This window comes from Lates calcarifer, linkage group LG12 (genome assembly GCF_001640805.2).
Source record: "Lates calcarifer isolate ASB-BC8 linkage group LG12, TLL_Latcal_v3, whole genome shotgun sequence".
NCBI classification, from domain to species: domain Eukaryota; kingdom Metazoa; phylum Chordata; class Actinopteri; family Centropomidae; genus Lates; species Lates calcarifer.
The window spans coordinates 19,368,691-19,384,227 of record NC_066844.1 but is presented as its reverse complement, the minus strand read 5'-3'; the positions used below and the strand labels follow the sequence as shown (position 1 = coordinate 19,384,227).

General features: G+C 39.8%; 1 protein-coding gene across 1 annotated transcript in view; it reads right to left on the bottom strand.

Annotated features, from left to right (window-relative positions):
- Window positions 1-9,094: 9,094 nt before the first annotated feature.
- Window positions 9,095-15,537, bottom strand: part of camk1b (calcium/calmodulin-dependent protein kinase Ib) — a 37,642-nt gene continuing 31,199 nt past the window's right edge. Inside the window, exons 6-12 of the mRNA XM_018685842.2 lie at window positions 15,085-15,211; window positions 14,626-14,701; window positions 14,289-14,401; window positions 13,670-13,748; window positions 13,365-13,452; window positions 12,874-13,003; window positions 9,095-12,711 (exon numbers count right to left, since the gene is read on the bottom strand). Of these exons, the coding sequence (XP_018541358.1) occupies window positions 12,614-12,711; window positions 12,874-13,003; window positions 13,365-13,452; window positions 13,670-13,748; window positions 14,289-14,401; window positions 14,626-14,701; window positions 15,085-15,211 (711 nt within the window). The 3' untranslated portion in view covers window positions 9,095-12,613. The remainder of the gene's footprint in view (window positions 12,712-12,873; window positions 13,004-13,364; window positions 13,453-13,669; window positions 13,749-14,288; window positions 14,402-14,625; window positions 14,702-15,084; window positions 15,212-15,537) is intronic.

Sequence of the window (15,537 nt, the reverse complement as noted above, 5' to 3'; positions counted from 1 at the left end):
GTCTAACATTATTTAATGTTTTAAAATTACTTTCATCTGCAGCATCAATATTTTAAAATAAATGTGTCTGGCCAAACAGCATAAGAAAGCGACTACTGAGAGAGCTGTGATGCAGAGGGGTAATGAAAAGTTTCAAACCTCGATTGTAATGTTTCCTGCGCCCCCACGTACTCAAGTCAGAAATGATAAATGCTTTCTGGCAAGCACAATATGTTAAGTGTGATTCAGTGCTAATAAATCACCGCTTTACAAAAGCAACATAAATCCCAAAAATAAAATGGCCCTACTTTGACCTTTACTTCTCAAGCTCTTGTCCAGTTTAGGTCCGGCTTTTAGAAAGAACACAGCACCATGTCAGACGCAAAATCATCTTGGCAGATGAAATTTTCAACACAATTTCCAGGAGAACTGAACCAAATTTCTTCCATATGGTGCTGTCGCATAAAAGCAAGGGAATGAGGGGCAGGGTTTGCATGGCAGAGAGAGAGAAGGAATACAAAAATTGACACATTTTAAGCATGTTTTGTCGGGGACTCTCATGCAGCATTGTTCTGCAGTGAAATAGGATATGAAGGAGACATTTACAAGCATTTTTCCCACCTATCATTTGACCTCTTGGGGCAAAGTTGCAGACAACAGCTCCACACTTGTCATCTTGTCTCCTCGTTGGCTCTCTCTTCGCCCAGTGAAACCTTTGTATCAGACAACCTTGCCTGCAGCCAACTGTCAAAATCCCATGGACCTGGGCCAAAGATGATATACACACACTGCTTTCTCAACATAAACCACTGTGCACAGCCAAGCTGCAAAACAGATGTCAAGCAATGGGTCTGCACAGTGGTGGTCCCTTCCAGAGGACCTGGCTATCTGTGGACATGGTTTATTTATCTTGCCCTGTTTTATGTTTTCAAATGCTGTTACTTTCTCTGGCTGCTCTGGTTTCATCATTCTTTTTTTGTATTGATAATCCCAACGTATCTGATTTGTTAATACAGTATATGTTCTTCAACTTTCCCCCTTTCTGTTCTATTATCTCAAGCAGTTACTCTTAGTTTTATACTCTTGTCATTCATTCGCTCCACATGAAGAAATCCACCAGAGAAGTTTCTAACTGAGCTTTCTAACCTGCCACTGGCCTCATTGTTACTGTAGGTAATTGCTTAGGTCTGTTATTGGAGAACAAGTGTTTCCTTTTAAGAAAAGAAGCGCAGCTCTTTTGTTTTTTGAATCAGTCACCCCAATTCTTTTAAAACAAGCCACAGTGGTGCTTTGAGCTAAAGCTAGCATGCTAACATGGCAATGTTAATTATTATATTTGCCATTGACTTTAACTATTACTGTTAAATTATGTTTTAGTTACTCCTATATTTTACTATTACCATCTTTAAAATTCTACTTTTTGTTAATTTTGTTTTCATAGTCGGACAATCAGTACCATGGTAGACTTTCTAGTAATATGCTCCCTAACAATACTTGTACTTTACAATGTGTTTTATGAATGTTATTTCAAAGAGGGCTTACCTTAGTAAATACTTCTGTTGTACTGGTTTTTGGTAATTCGTTGCAGAAATATTGGTTGAGCACACAACGATATCAGTGACTTTACGTTGACTGTATCACTACGATGCTAACCAGTAGTTAGCTAAATCATTTCTCTTTTTGGTTTAGCATTCCTTTAAAGCATGTGTCCTGTGGGAAACCCACTATCTCTGTGTCGTTATCAGAATTTAAAAAAGAGCAGTTCCAGTTTGTGCCGTATTCAGAGAGCACACACTTGGTACAGTCCATGCTAACAATAACGACGCTAACATGTAGATGTTTAGCATGTAGCTACAAACTCTTACGTGTTAAACGTATTAGCATGCTAACATTAGCATGAAGTACGCTACAGCGGTGGCTGTTAGGACTATCATTCGTTTTGGGGGTATTCAGTTATATACCAAATGCCACTTCTCCTCCTTTTCTTTGGTAATTATGATAGGGTCGAAGTTAAATTCAGATTAACATAAAGAGATACACATTTCAACTGGGATAATGATTTGTCCTAGAAGAGGGTGTGAATCACAAATGTAAACCACACAGAGGCACTAAAGGAAGAGTCATGGGATCACCAAAACCAATAGGATCCATCCTCTTGGAAACGTGAATTTAAGGTGATCCATCAAATTCTTGTTGAGATATTATGTTTTGGACCAAAGCAGTAGACCGACCTACCCACCCCAGAGCCAAACTGCTGGTGTGGTTTAAAAGGGGACTTACATGTGAGCAGAATCTGTCATTCAATACCTAGCAGTACCTTTTCTCATTCAGTTTGTACTTTCCTGGCACTTCTCTCATTCAGTTTTCTGCTTCAAAGTGAATGTTACCCAGCATCTCCTTGAACATCGCTTCAATTTGAGTGGAAATGTTTCCTCATCGCCTCTTTACACTTGACCAGCTTTACTCTGGCAATGAGGAGGTGATTTTTCATTGTTGCCTGTCCACGTCTGTTTCAATAAGGATGACTGATGTGTGTGTTTGCCCTTGGAGACCTCTGCTGATGCAGCCCCAACCCTGCACTGTAAGCTTAGTTTTGAGACCCCAGAGAGGCAAATGCAATATGTTGGGGTGCCAAAAAGAGTGAGCTCAGTATTTTACTTTAAGGCCACAATAATGACCATAACACCAGATTAAATTCCTTGGCTCAGTTATGGCATGCAAAAAAGGGCATGGTTCACACTTGAGAATTTGGACTGTTGTTTTTTTCACTCTGGGAAATTATTTCTCATGTTCACAATTCCTTACCAGAGACCATAACACAAAGTTTCACTTCAGTACTAAAAAAGTTCTTCTAGTTGAGGCATTTTTCTCTTCTTTCCATCTCTCTTTTTTCCCCACTTGGCTAAAGGTAGACTGCAGTTTGTACCTTCACTAACAACCTACTTCTTTCCATCCCTTGCACTGCCCCTCCATCTTTCACTTGTGGCCCACAAGACAAGCAGGAGGAATTCAGGACTTCATGTGTTTGTTGTTAGAGCTGTTTTTATATATAATGGTTAGACTTTGTGACGTTAGGTTTATGTTGCCATATTTTCCAGCCCGGATGTTTACATCGTTTTTTAGTGATTGCTCAGGAGTTGAGGCTTTCCTGTGTTTCAATCTTGGGCTGCATTCTACGTTTTTTACATAGTTTTGAGAGAGGAGCAACAAATTGTGGGTTGTTGTTTTTTAAATCCACCAGTTGTGTACTGGTCACTGGTGATGGATGTTTCTACTTTTGATAAACACTGAGGCGTTGCATGCATCTCAGATGTGAGTAGTTATGAATTCATCAGTTCTTCAGAACTGAAGAGGAGCTGAATTATACTAAGCTGAGCCATGACTGAATGATGAGGAGATTTGGAGGTGGAGCTCAATGAGATGTACACTGGTCAGCCACATTAAAACCACTTGCCTCATATTGTGTGGATCCCTCTCGTGTCACAAAAACAGCTTTGGGGCCTGGACGCAGGACCATTGGCAGCGGATCGTTTGGATCCTGTGGGCTGTGGGGTGGGGCCCCTATGAATCTGGCTTGGTCCAGCACATCCTGCAGATGCTCGATTAGATTTGGATCTGGGGAGTTTGGAAGCTAGTTCAGTGTCCTCATGGAGCCATTTCTGAGCAGTTTTTGGGGTGTGGTGGGTGCATTGTCCTGCTGGAGGTGGACGCTGCCATCAGGGAGTGCTGTTCCCTGCAGTTTCCCAGTAGGACACTGCACTGTGACGACATGATCAACATTATTGACTTCACCTGCTGTTGCAGCTGATCAGTGTATATACAAGTCTTAGCTACAACACATTGCCTATTGGCAGTGCTCTACAGTCTATATCACTACTGTAACTGAATCCCATAAATTTTTACCTTATAATCCCATTAGTTTACTTCTTAGTGCTAAGACAGCAGTAGCAATCCCTGCCCCATTATGCCACCACTCCAGATGTTATATGCTATATAATGTACTGTATATATACATACATATATGCATATACGTATACAGCTACTGTGCGGTTCATGTGGAACTACCTTTACATTCTAGAGGCATATTATGATTTTTTGACATGTAAAGCTAGAGCATCAGTAAAGTGTGAGTTTATATCAAAAAATAGAAATGATTAAATAATTAGCATGCATGGGGTGAGGCAGAGAAATACTCAGTACAATGTTATCTTTGTTGATGGTTATAATAAAAAGGTGTTTTGAAATCGATATTTTTGAAGCTCCCTTTGACATGAGTCACCGGGCATGTTAGAGCAGATTTCATTTGCAGCTCTCCTGATCAACAGCACTCCTTGCACCTCAGTACAAACCTATCCCGTATAATAAGCCTGAGCATATTATGTGGACATAAATTACTCCCTGAGAAAAGGTTTTGATAAGCACAACCCTGCAGTCTGCAAAATACACATTGTGTGTGTGCTGAATGACTTGTAGATGGGACTGGAATAAATTTAAAATGTTCTGGGTGTTTGCTCAAGCTGGGTTTTGTTGAGAATGTAACCCTCTGTCTGTTAGATATATTGTCTAGTGGTAAAACTGAGAGAACCTCTCTTATTTGTACAGACATCCCAGTTTGATTGAAGGGTTTGGGAGCCAAGATGTTAAGAAAGGGTAATTTCAAGCTCTTAGTGTGTAAACAAGACTAAAAACCAGTGAGAACATGAACAGAAACAGATATACGACTGACCGGTGACCTGGTCAGGAAGAACGAAGGAATGAAACTGGGTTACAGGAAGTCATACACATGGACGCACACATTTCACACATTTCTCTGTTGGCATATTCAGCGACATTGACCCCCCAGTGTGACCTTGGATGACCCAGAATTCCGCTCCGTATCCTGCCTGAGGTCCTCTTTGATCCATTGTCCCTACAAAATCAGTCAAATCCCATTTAAGATGTGCAAAGGTGTGGAAAAAAACACTCTTTGATAATTTTCCTCTCCATCTGCCCTGCCTCTTTTCATGTTTTCCTCCCGACAGCGTGTTTTCCTTTTCATCTGCCGTCGTCTGACAGACAGAGTCGGGGGGTAAACTCCCAGCACAGGCCGGTATCAGATGTACTACTAATGCAAGTAACATGGATGTCAAGTTTCTGGCAATGTTTGATCCTAATTGCAGGCTGAAGTTTCCCAAAAGTGGAAAATTAGTGGCTCTCCTTATACTGCCAGATACTCTCCATCCCTCGTTTTTTAATCCTACCCTCCATCCTGTTTATTATTACCAATTGTGGTTTGCACAGTCATGCAGGACTTTGAGGGTCTGCAACTTTTCATAAACTGCAGCGCTTTGGCTTCAGTACTCTGTGCTGATGCTCCATGATGGCTGAGCGTTCAGTCCATGTATTGAGATCTCTGATTCAGATTCAGGTTTTTAAAACCCAGCCTTTGAATCTCTTTAAAAAAAAAAAAAAAAAACGCTTTCACATTGTCTTTCCCTGCTAACTTCTGCTGTAATGAGTCATTCACAGTGAACGAACTGTTCGCAAACTGCACATCACTCATCTCCAGGGCACAAAGCGGAGGGTGATCTCACCGTATAGTCAAAGTCTCTCGCCCTCCGCAGTGCTCCAGCACCTCGGGGGATTTTGACTCGTTCAAACTCAAACAACCTGGTTTTACTCCTAAAACAATGTGAGGCCACGGGGACCGAGGAGAAACGGAGCTGGAAAATCTTTTTACATTAATGATTTTTGTCTGTTTTTCCGTGTTTCGGTCCAAAGAAAATATTTGGCCAAGATGCTCTGAGCTATCTGACGCTGCATCCAAAACAAATGCACAACTGACATACAAGGAAAAGATGTCAGTGATTAGCTAAAGAGGGTGGAATGACTCTTTCTCTTTCTATGTGTGTGTGTGTGGTGTGTGTTGTGTGTGTTTATTTGGTATTTTATCCAAAAAGCCACTCTAAATCCATCCATACAACTACTTGTTAGTCAAGCTCCCAGGCTGCATGCCACAGTGTGTATGTTGGCCTGTAAGATGTGTGTGTGTGTGTGTGTGTGCAAGCCTTTGTGGAAAGAGAGTCTTGTTAAAAAGAAAAGCAAAACTTAACAAATTATTCAAAGCTTCTGCAAAACCTCAGCATCTTTCAAAACACACACGCACACACACTTCATAGTTTACCTGTATCCCGCATGTCATATGGTGTTACACACTCATCATGCAGTGAGTGCCTGATGAGATTAAAAGCTGGATGTCCTCCTGCATGAAAATAAACAGCATATCTGACTAGACATAGCGTGTCATTGAATTTGTTGGTTCCTCCACAGAGGAGGTTATGTTTCCATTTATCTGTTTGTCTGTTTCGACTCAGATTTCAGTGAAGTTTGCTGTTAATTTGAGCCATGGGCTGTGGAAGAACTGATTAAATTGTTGTGGAGATGCTTTGTAAAGCAACTGTCGCCATTCAGCCATTTACACTACAAAGAGCTCTTTGCTCAGAACTCCTGAACTCTGAAGAGTAAAAGCAAAAATTCGTTTTTTTTCTTCACCATATTGCACATAACAAAAACATCATTCGTTTTGTGTTTGACATTTCATATTTGCTATTCTTCCATGCACCATTTAACATAAAATGCCGCAATTATTTAATACATTGTGCAATTGCAACCAGATGTGCAACCATGCATGTACGGCTTGTGGGTGGTATGCAAGTGTAACAGTCTCCACCAAAACATAACTGGCGAAATGAATTAGCTGTATATAGACCCAGTTTTTTGGAGGTAGGGTTGACATATCAGAGATCCTGCACAATTTCACTTAAACAGTAGTTGATAATACAGAACTATCATGAACTTATTTGATTCACTTGAAATGTCATTTAGTTAATCCTTATACAAACTGCAATTAATCCAGGATTTTGGTAATAATTAGGTAAATACTTTTTAAATGGCAAACTTTTCCACTTGTTAAAAATTTTCCTTTGCCCAGTGGCTTCATAGACCAGCCTACTACAGATATACCAAATATTTACTTCAATTTTTGGAGTAAAAAGTGGAAAAAGAGTGAAAACAACCTGTAGAAACTCTCCTTACATACACTTGTTGAAGGACAACGTGGACATAATGGGCACATAAATCTCCTGAGAGCATTGACAGATATTAGCACAATAAATTCCTGCTGACAGACAGGAGAGCAGTGTTGTGTGTTCAGTGTGCACACAGCACATTTCATTTCGAACCTCAACTCAACACTTTGATATGAACCTTGAATAATGAAGGTTTTTAGGAAAGATTTTTGACTTTCTAATGTACTTTTTTTCCCACAAAAATGCCATAATTAACTCACATACAGTCATTTGCGATGACCTACAGTTATCAGTTATCTTCATAATTACTGGAGAATAATTTTAAGCTAGACACAGTAGGTCACCTTGGAAATAAGTGACAAAGGTTTGTGGACCTGTAGGGCAGCAGTGCTGGTCAGAAACCCACTAAGACCAACTGTTCTTTTAATTATTGGTCCACAAATTTGATTCACATTGAAATATCTCAGCAATTATTGGTGGGTGGATTGATATGAAATTTTGAAAACATATTGACATTTTATGCAAATATGTAATCCCCACCACCCACCCCCGACCAGAAGATTTAAAGCAGATCTGCTAAAATTGTAGCACAGTTTGCATGCAACACTCATAGCAGGTGTGCCACTGATTTTGTGCATCATCCATGTGACACTAACCAGTTAATAAATCTTTGCAGACTTCTAAATCAGCAATTTGCTCCCAGTGCTCGTTAAAGGTTTAAATTACTGACACTGCTCAGATAAATCAACTTGCAAACAACAAAGTTGACTCAGTCATAGCAGTGTGGTTCACTTTTGGCTCATATTTATAAAGTCTCTCTTTCACATTCCATGCAAGCATGGGCAACAGCTCTCTAAACTCGTGCTGTGAAGAGGATGTGGACTAAGCGCAAATTTCATCAGCGAGCTGCTGCTTTTGTTTTGAGGAGGCAGAAAGACATGTATATTAGCCTCAAAGATGTAGGCCCACTGTCTTCTGGTCCCATCCTTGGTTTAGTTGTCCTGTTCCGCACGGTGCCTTGGCCATGTTTCACTTCATTTTTTCCACTCGTCCACATCTAAACACTGCCTGCATCTTTCAGCACTCACTACCTTGTGATTCATGCAATTTTGCTCCCATTATTTTGAATCAGTCCCTTGTTCCTGGTTTGACCGCATAATTTTTACTCTGTCTACTGTCTCCTGAATGAGGTCGACCACCAGACTCCCTCTTTCTCTCTCTCTCTCTCTCTGCTCTCTCTGCTCTGTGGTCTTTTCCAGCGCAACCCTCTAACAGCCAAACCACAAGCCTCAATTACCCAGCATTCCTTGGAGAGGACGAGAGAGGCCTCATGTAGCAGACTATGAAATTAACATTCATGACAAACCTCTCAAGCCACAAAACTATTTCATGAGATCAACAGTTGCAGAATTTCACCATTGAGAAAAGCATCACTGCTGTTGTATAATAGCTTAAATGATATGTTTCTGTTTTCTGACAAAGGATGAGAGGGACTTGAACAAAAAATGTCATGATATGTCAAGGCTGCCCTACAAAGCTAAAATGCTACACAGTACATAATAAGTCAAAATTTAGTTAAGACCAGAATCCAATCTGGCATTTATTTTACCATGCAAAATGTTTTTATGCCACAGAAATATCATTTTATTAAAGCTTAATCTCAGCATTTTGCTCAGGTGGAGTGCATGACCTGGTGTGATTTAGCTCTTATGAAATTACAAATTTAAAAGCACTAAGTTGAAAGTTAATTTATTATATTCATTTAAAGGTAATAATCACAGGTATGATACCCTGAGAGAACACATCTTGTGTGTTGATGCTTCAATTTCCCCTTGCATTCTTAAGTTTTATCCTTTATTCTTGTCTTGATAGACATAAAGACATGAAATTAAAGCATTACTGGTATTTGTTACTCTATTTCTATTTCTGCACAATAATACATTTGCTAAAAATATGCTTTTTTCAGTATGTATTGTTGCATTTGTGCATGATAAAAATACAAGCTTACCATTTTTTTTTTCTTGTACAAATGGAGTCAGACAGTATCATAATGCATAGACAGGGATTTTAATGTATATTTCACTTACAAATCTGTTCCAAGCACAAGTCACTGGCTTTCACACTGAGCAGTAGTCACTTTTCAGAAACCCATGATGCATTGCATCTGTGTATACAGTAGGTACTGTAGCCCAAAACAGCATTTATTAAAAGGCAACATATTTATGGTACAAATACTCATTTGTACAACAAATCTCACCAGACACCGGTCATTCTCTACAAGTGATTAATGAGCAATCAAAGAAGAAGCCCTCACACAAATCATCTCTTTCCTTCAGGCTGATGCACTGCAAAATCCACGACTGAAATATGTGTGCTGTAAAAACGATCACTTTTAATGCAAAAGCTGTGGCAAGTTATCAAAACACCCTGTAGTTAAGCACCTTTGAGGGCAAGGTCAGCACGGCTTCTTCTCCTCAACTGTAATTCTAGTGTCACCCCTGCTATTTTCCTACCAAGGTGGTTGAGTGGTGAGGTAATGGGATATGGTTATGTATTTCATAATCACTTGTTTCATTGCACTGGAATGTAAAAATCTTTAGTTTTCCGTTTCCAGCTTCTTTGCCTCAACAAAGGGCAAAGAAAGAACAAACATTCGGAGAGTTTTTGAAATTGGTTTTGTTTGTTCATTTTAACAATTCTCTTTCTATTTTTCACTATCTTTTGCCTTGAAATATGTTTTTCTTTTAGGGTTTGTTGGAAACATTTGTAATTCGAGTACTTTTGGGACAGAGTGCATTGAACCTACTTGGGCATCTGGAATATGTAAAAACTTACTATATTAATACAATAAAATCCATCATCATCAGAAGGCAAAGCACAGCTAAATGAAATGAGGGTGCAGGAGACATGGCCAATGATCAGCATTTGTGGCAATGTATCAAATTAGCAGAGTTGTTTTCATCATCAGGAGATTAATTGTGATACTCTCAGTCTGCCAATATTAATAAGACCGTGGACGATGACTGCCTCTGTGCGTCAGTGTTCCTGTGCTTTTCTGGGTGTCTCACTGTCACAGTAACTCATGATGTACAAACAATTCACACCGAAACGTTCCCTGAAAAAATAATCACTCTTTTAACTACGCTTTACAATTTGGAGTCACCAGTTACATTACTGTCCAAATACACTACAAAGCCTACCCAATAGAGATGCAGAATAAAGCTCAAAAATACGTTCTGAAGCAGCACATTGAATTTGCTTTGACATGTTGAAACATTATTACAGTTTTTGTTGCTCTTTACTTCATCTGCATGACGGTTTCAAGAGAATATTGAACTTGTGCAAGAGTAAAACATCTGACAGAAATTTCTCCTTTCACCAGCTCATCTCATGGCAACTGTAACATTATCACAAGTGGTGTACACACTATTCATTGTTAGTCATGGGATTCACAAATTTCAAGCCACATCATGCAAAAATACGTAATCAGTACCAAATCACATCAGTACCAGATGTTTATACTGCTGTATCAGAGAGAGAGAGTGAATAAAGAAACTGTGATACTTTCAAGATTAGGACGGAGTGATCAGAGGATGGATGAAGCTCATGGAGGATGGCAGCATCAGTGGCCCTGTGAGTTATCAAGGACAGTTATTAAAACAGGCTCCAGAACAAAACACAAGACTCAAACAAATGCGTGTAAAGCTCCCCCCCTGCATCTGTTCCTCGATGCCTTTCTCCACTAAAAAAACCTTAAATAATTGGATTCTTTAGAAAAGCCAATAAAAGAACCAACTCTGCCAAGCATGTTTATTTATGTGCACCTAGTAAAGTAAAATGAGTGAACTAATGTTGAATGAATACAGAGCACATACTCTGTGATTATCAGCGTAGAAAGCAGTGATGGATGTACAGTAAAGATGAAGTGAGTCAATCTGATGTATATTCACATTCTTTAATCCAGGTTCTTTCTAAACAGGCTGCATGTGGAGGAAATGTGCCAATAAAAGAGAAAATGACTGTGATGGTGGTGCAAGTACAGTACATCGTGAGAAATGCATATCAAATTTTGTTTTGTTTGCATTCACACAACCTACCAAATCCTACTAAATCAGCCAAGTCTTGAGAATAGCGAAGCACACTGATCAATGCTTTCTCAGGTTTGCAAGTTTGTTTGTTTTTTGCACAAAATGTATTTAGATACATGAACACAATTCTTTAATATGTGTCATAGATGGAGAAGGCAAAATACTAGAAAATATTTCTGAAAAAGTTTTATTTGATGGATTTTTTTTAAAAATAAATGATGCTCCCCAGACAGGTTTTCAAAATATTACTGTTGGTTTACCCATTCCATAATGTAATAATGTTTTCATTTAGAGTATTTTATGGAAAAGAAAACGTGCTTGACAATAATGGCAACTGGTACTGTATGTGCACATGCCTCCCTTCTGAGATTACAGTACTTTAACTTTGAGACAAAAAGCATAAAACTGCATTTTAAAGCTGAAAATGTGATAACATACAAAAAATATGAAGTTACAGTAAGAGTCTGTGCTGCAGAAAAAGACAAAACACTTCAGCAGCTACCTGAAAATAAACCCATCATACTATATATCCTAAAGGCACCTTAGACAAAGATATATCCCTGTGCTCGAGTGGTTGAAGAGGTTTGGGGTTGAAAACAGAGAAGGGGAGAAGCCTTTTTACTTAAAGCCTAACCATTGCATGGAAACACTATATCGCCACAAGAAAGGCTACATAGTAGATTGATGGAGTTTTCATTGCATAAACTATTATGTCACTGATTGTCTAAAAGCACGACTTAAAGACATAGAATGCAGATCTGTAAAATTACAAGATTTAACTCAGTTTCTTTTCAAATACTGCAACATATCAAAATGCTCTATGCCTCTCTGCCTCAACAAACTTTGCACACAACACTCCATCATTTGCATGGTGCTGCAATGCTGCATTTCTGCAACAGGGTATATTTTAAAGATAACAGAACATGCATGGGGGAAAAAATTCTCTCCTGATCATGCAGATATTGTTTCTGGATTTACACTCCAAAGTCTAGGAGGAAGATAAAAGGGACGACACAAAAATATATAAAACAATAAAACAAACAAAGAGACAGGTTGAATAAAAAACCATGAATAAAATCAGTGTCCAACAAGCTCTGTCCTGCTGCAGCAAAAACAATCCACCTGACAAGCCGGTGGAGGAGGTTGTCTTCCCCTCCTCTGAATCGTCGTCTCCCCATTATTCAACTCATCCAAAACTACCAGCCCAGTCTGTAAAAAAGAAAAGACCCTCTCTGGTGCTTCATCATCATCATTATCATCAAGTCTCCCTCCTCCTCCTTTTCATCCCTTTTCACGTCTTCCTTCTCAGGCTGGACAGGCTTGCTCCCCCTGCAGGCGAGAGGTTGGAATGACGCTGTATTCCTAACCAGATAATGGGGGAGATGGTGCCTCTGGTTCCACCGAGGGGGGATTAAAATTGGAAAGTCACTGGGGTTGATTAGATGGGTTAAGTGGAGCAGGTGCAGGGGGGAGGGGGGATCACACCCTGCTGGTCGGGTGGCAGCGGTAGGTGCAGTTGGACAGGGGGTCTGCCCCGCCGTCAACGTTCTGGGAGCACCCTCCCTCGCAACAAGCCTCTGATAGAGAGATAGAGAGCGAGAGAGAGAGAGAGAGAGAGAGAAAGAATTGAGACACGTGTTGACATTACACGTGACGCTATATTTACACTGCTCGTTACTGTGTGTGTGCGAGATAAACAAATAACTCAGAGGGAAGGAACTAAAACCACATCCTGGCACCTGCATCTTCCTCTGGCATCAACAGATGAGTTCGGCACGGGCTGGGCAGGGTGGGGCTGGGTCCCTCATGACTGGTGCCCAGCTGGAGACGCCTCATGTGACGAACCACCGCTGTGGCGTTGAATGCTTGCTGCAGAGGAAAGGCCACAGACACATCTGAACATCAGCTAAAGCAGAATCTCAAGTGTTTGACACCAATTGGGACCATCTGGGTCCTGAACTGTAGTCTAAAGATGTTTGACCATCCTAAATGTTGAATGTTTTTAATAAAAAAGTTCCACAATTAAAATGAAAAAAAAGCAGGCCTTTGAACTTTGAACGACTTCTGTAGCAAAGTAAAGCAAATGAGTGATTCAGACCGAGACCAAACCTTTAACTACAGCTAGACTGTATTCTCTTCATGAATACTAAAAGGGATATTAACAATGCAGTATACATTATGCATATAAGGAAAAAGAGTGTATTCAAAATAATCTGGATATCTGACTCACCTTCCACTTGCTTTTAGCAAAATTCTTTTTTATCTGGGCACTGACAGACTCATGGATGTTCTTATCCAGGGCAGTGTCCCCAGCAATCCTGACAAAGAGATGAGACAGGAAACACAAGAGTGTGTCTGTGCATTAGTGTGTGTTTGCAATAGACAGAAGTCAGCCACAGTAACATTCATTCATTAGCACCAAGGGTTACATTAGGCAAATCCCTGAAGTTGGATAATCATGGTTTTAATCAGAAATGTGTTCTTTGTAATGTGAGTCTGTGATTGCCCTGTGATAGAGGAGTATAGGACCAGTACCAGGGGTGCTGCAGAGCCTGCTCACAGGTGTAACGTATGTTGGGGTCTTTCTCCATCAGGTGGACTATAAAGTCTTTGGCTGTAACGAACAAGAGAGATTAAAAAAACACACTATCAGTGATGTTTTAGTTGCAAAGAATTGGTGTAGTCTGTTTATTAATGAAGGCCCATGCTACAACATCAGTTAGACAGGATACAGCTTATTAATGTAATAATGTCTAATGCTGAAAAACAAGACAAAACACATCTTGAGGTAATTCCGGTGTGCCAGAAAATTGGCTGCTGCATCAACTGAATAATTTGTCCTAAAAGTTGGAGAGATCCTTGCCCAGAGCAGGGAAACAAGGACCCAGGCTCAGGGCCAGGACTGGGAATAAAATCAGCATGGGATCATTGCCATGGCTTGTGGGCTCAACACCTGCGAGGTGATTGGTAGGAAACCAAATATTTACTGGCTTGGAAAACCTGAAACATCATCATCACCCTCTGAACAAGAAAGAGCTGGGGGGAATTAACAAGTTTATCACCCTGTTCCCTGCTGTCGCTGTGACCCCCTACAATAAGCAGATGAAAAAAGGATGTATACAAATTTAAATGGCAAATTTCCGATGATTGATACCTGAGTCAGAGATATCGTCCCAATAAGGAGAGTCAAACTCGTATTCTGCCTTCAGGATCTGCTCAAACAGTTTGGCATCGTTCTCATCGTAGAAGGGAGGGTAACCACACAACCTGGGACACATAAGAGGGGACAGGTGTCATGTTTCCACACAGACCCACAGGATGTTTCCTCCTAGGTGATTAGCAATACTAATACTAATGTTAAGCACCTGGATGTAAAACATGGAGGCAATTATGACTGAATCATGATTGATCTGGAACAAAATAAAGATTACATAACTATTAAAATATTGTGGCCATTATAGGCTGTGTTTGTGTCTTAAAAGTGTACTTACAGAATATAGGCTATGACACCAATAGACCAGCAGTCCACTGCTTTACTGTAGGGTTTCTGAGCCAATACTTCAGGGGCTGAAACAATAAAGACAAGATATTTCAGTTATGATTAAAAAAAATACCATGTTAGTTACTATATCTTACCTTTTTAAAATCTCTAGCATCCTACAAACTACTGCTGGCTACTGTAGGCCAACCAAAACCAAAATTAGCCATAATTAACTTTGGCTGTTGAATGTTTATATAAGATAATGAGTCACTTAAAAGTTATGTGTATGTGATATGTCATTCACAACTATCAGTAGTAAAACTGTGGTATAAAAACAATAATACACTTCAAGTAATATAGCACTATATTGGCACAGTGCTAATACTGCATGGTACAGTGTTTTCTGCCATGAAAAAGTGATAAATTAACAGACAGATTTTTTACATTTTAGACAGTATTTTGTCTTTACCAACATATCCAGGTGTTCCACAGGCCGTCGACATCACACTGCCAGAGCCCTCGATTTTAGACAGACCAAAGTCACTGATCATGATTTTGGAGTCCTCGTCCATGCTGTAGTACAGCAAATTCTCTGGCTACAAAGAGAGGGGACACAACGGGGGGATGTAAATAAAGTAGTGATTTTTTTAAAAAGCATGCCATATCTTTCCTAAACACACAAAGGCACAAAACTCCTCCACTACCGCCACATGCACAAATAAACACACTGTAATTACTAATCTCACTAAAAGGATTATATGCTTGTACAGACAGGATTACAAAGACAGGACAAAAGTCAATGTTTGTTTCAGCAAAGCCATAGTATAGTGGAAAATTACAGATACTTTGAAAATTTAAGTGCTTAAGTTGAAGGCAACTGGACTTCTTTTAGGTTACTTGAAAACATTTCACCTTTCATCTG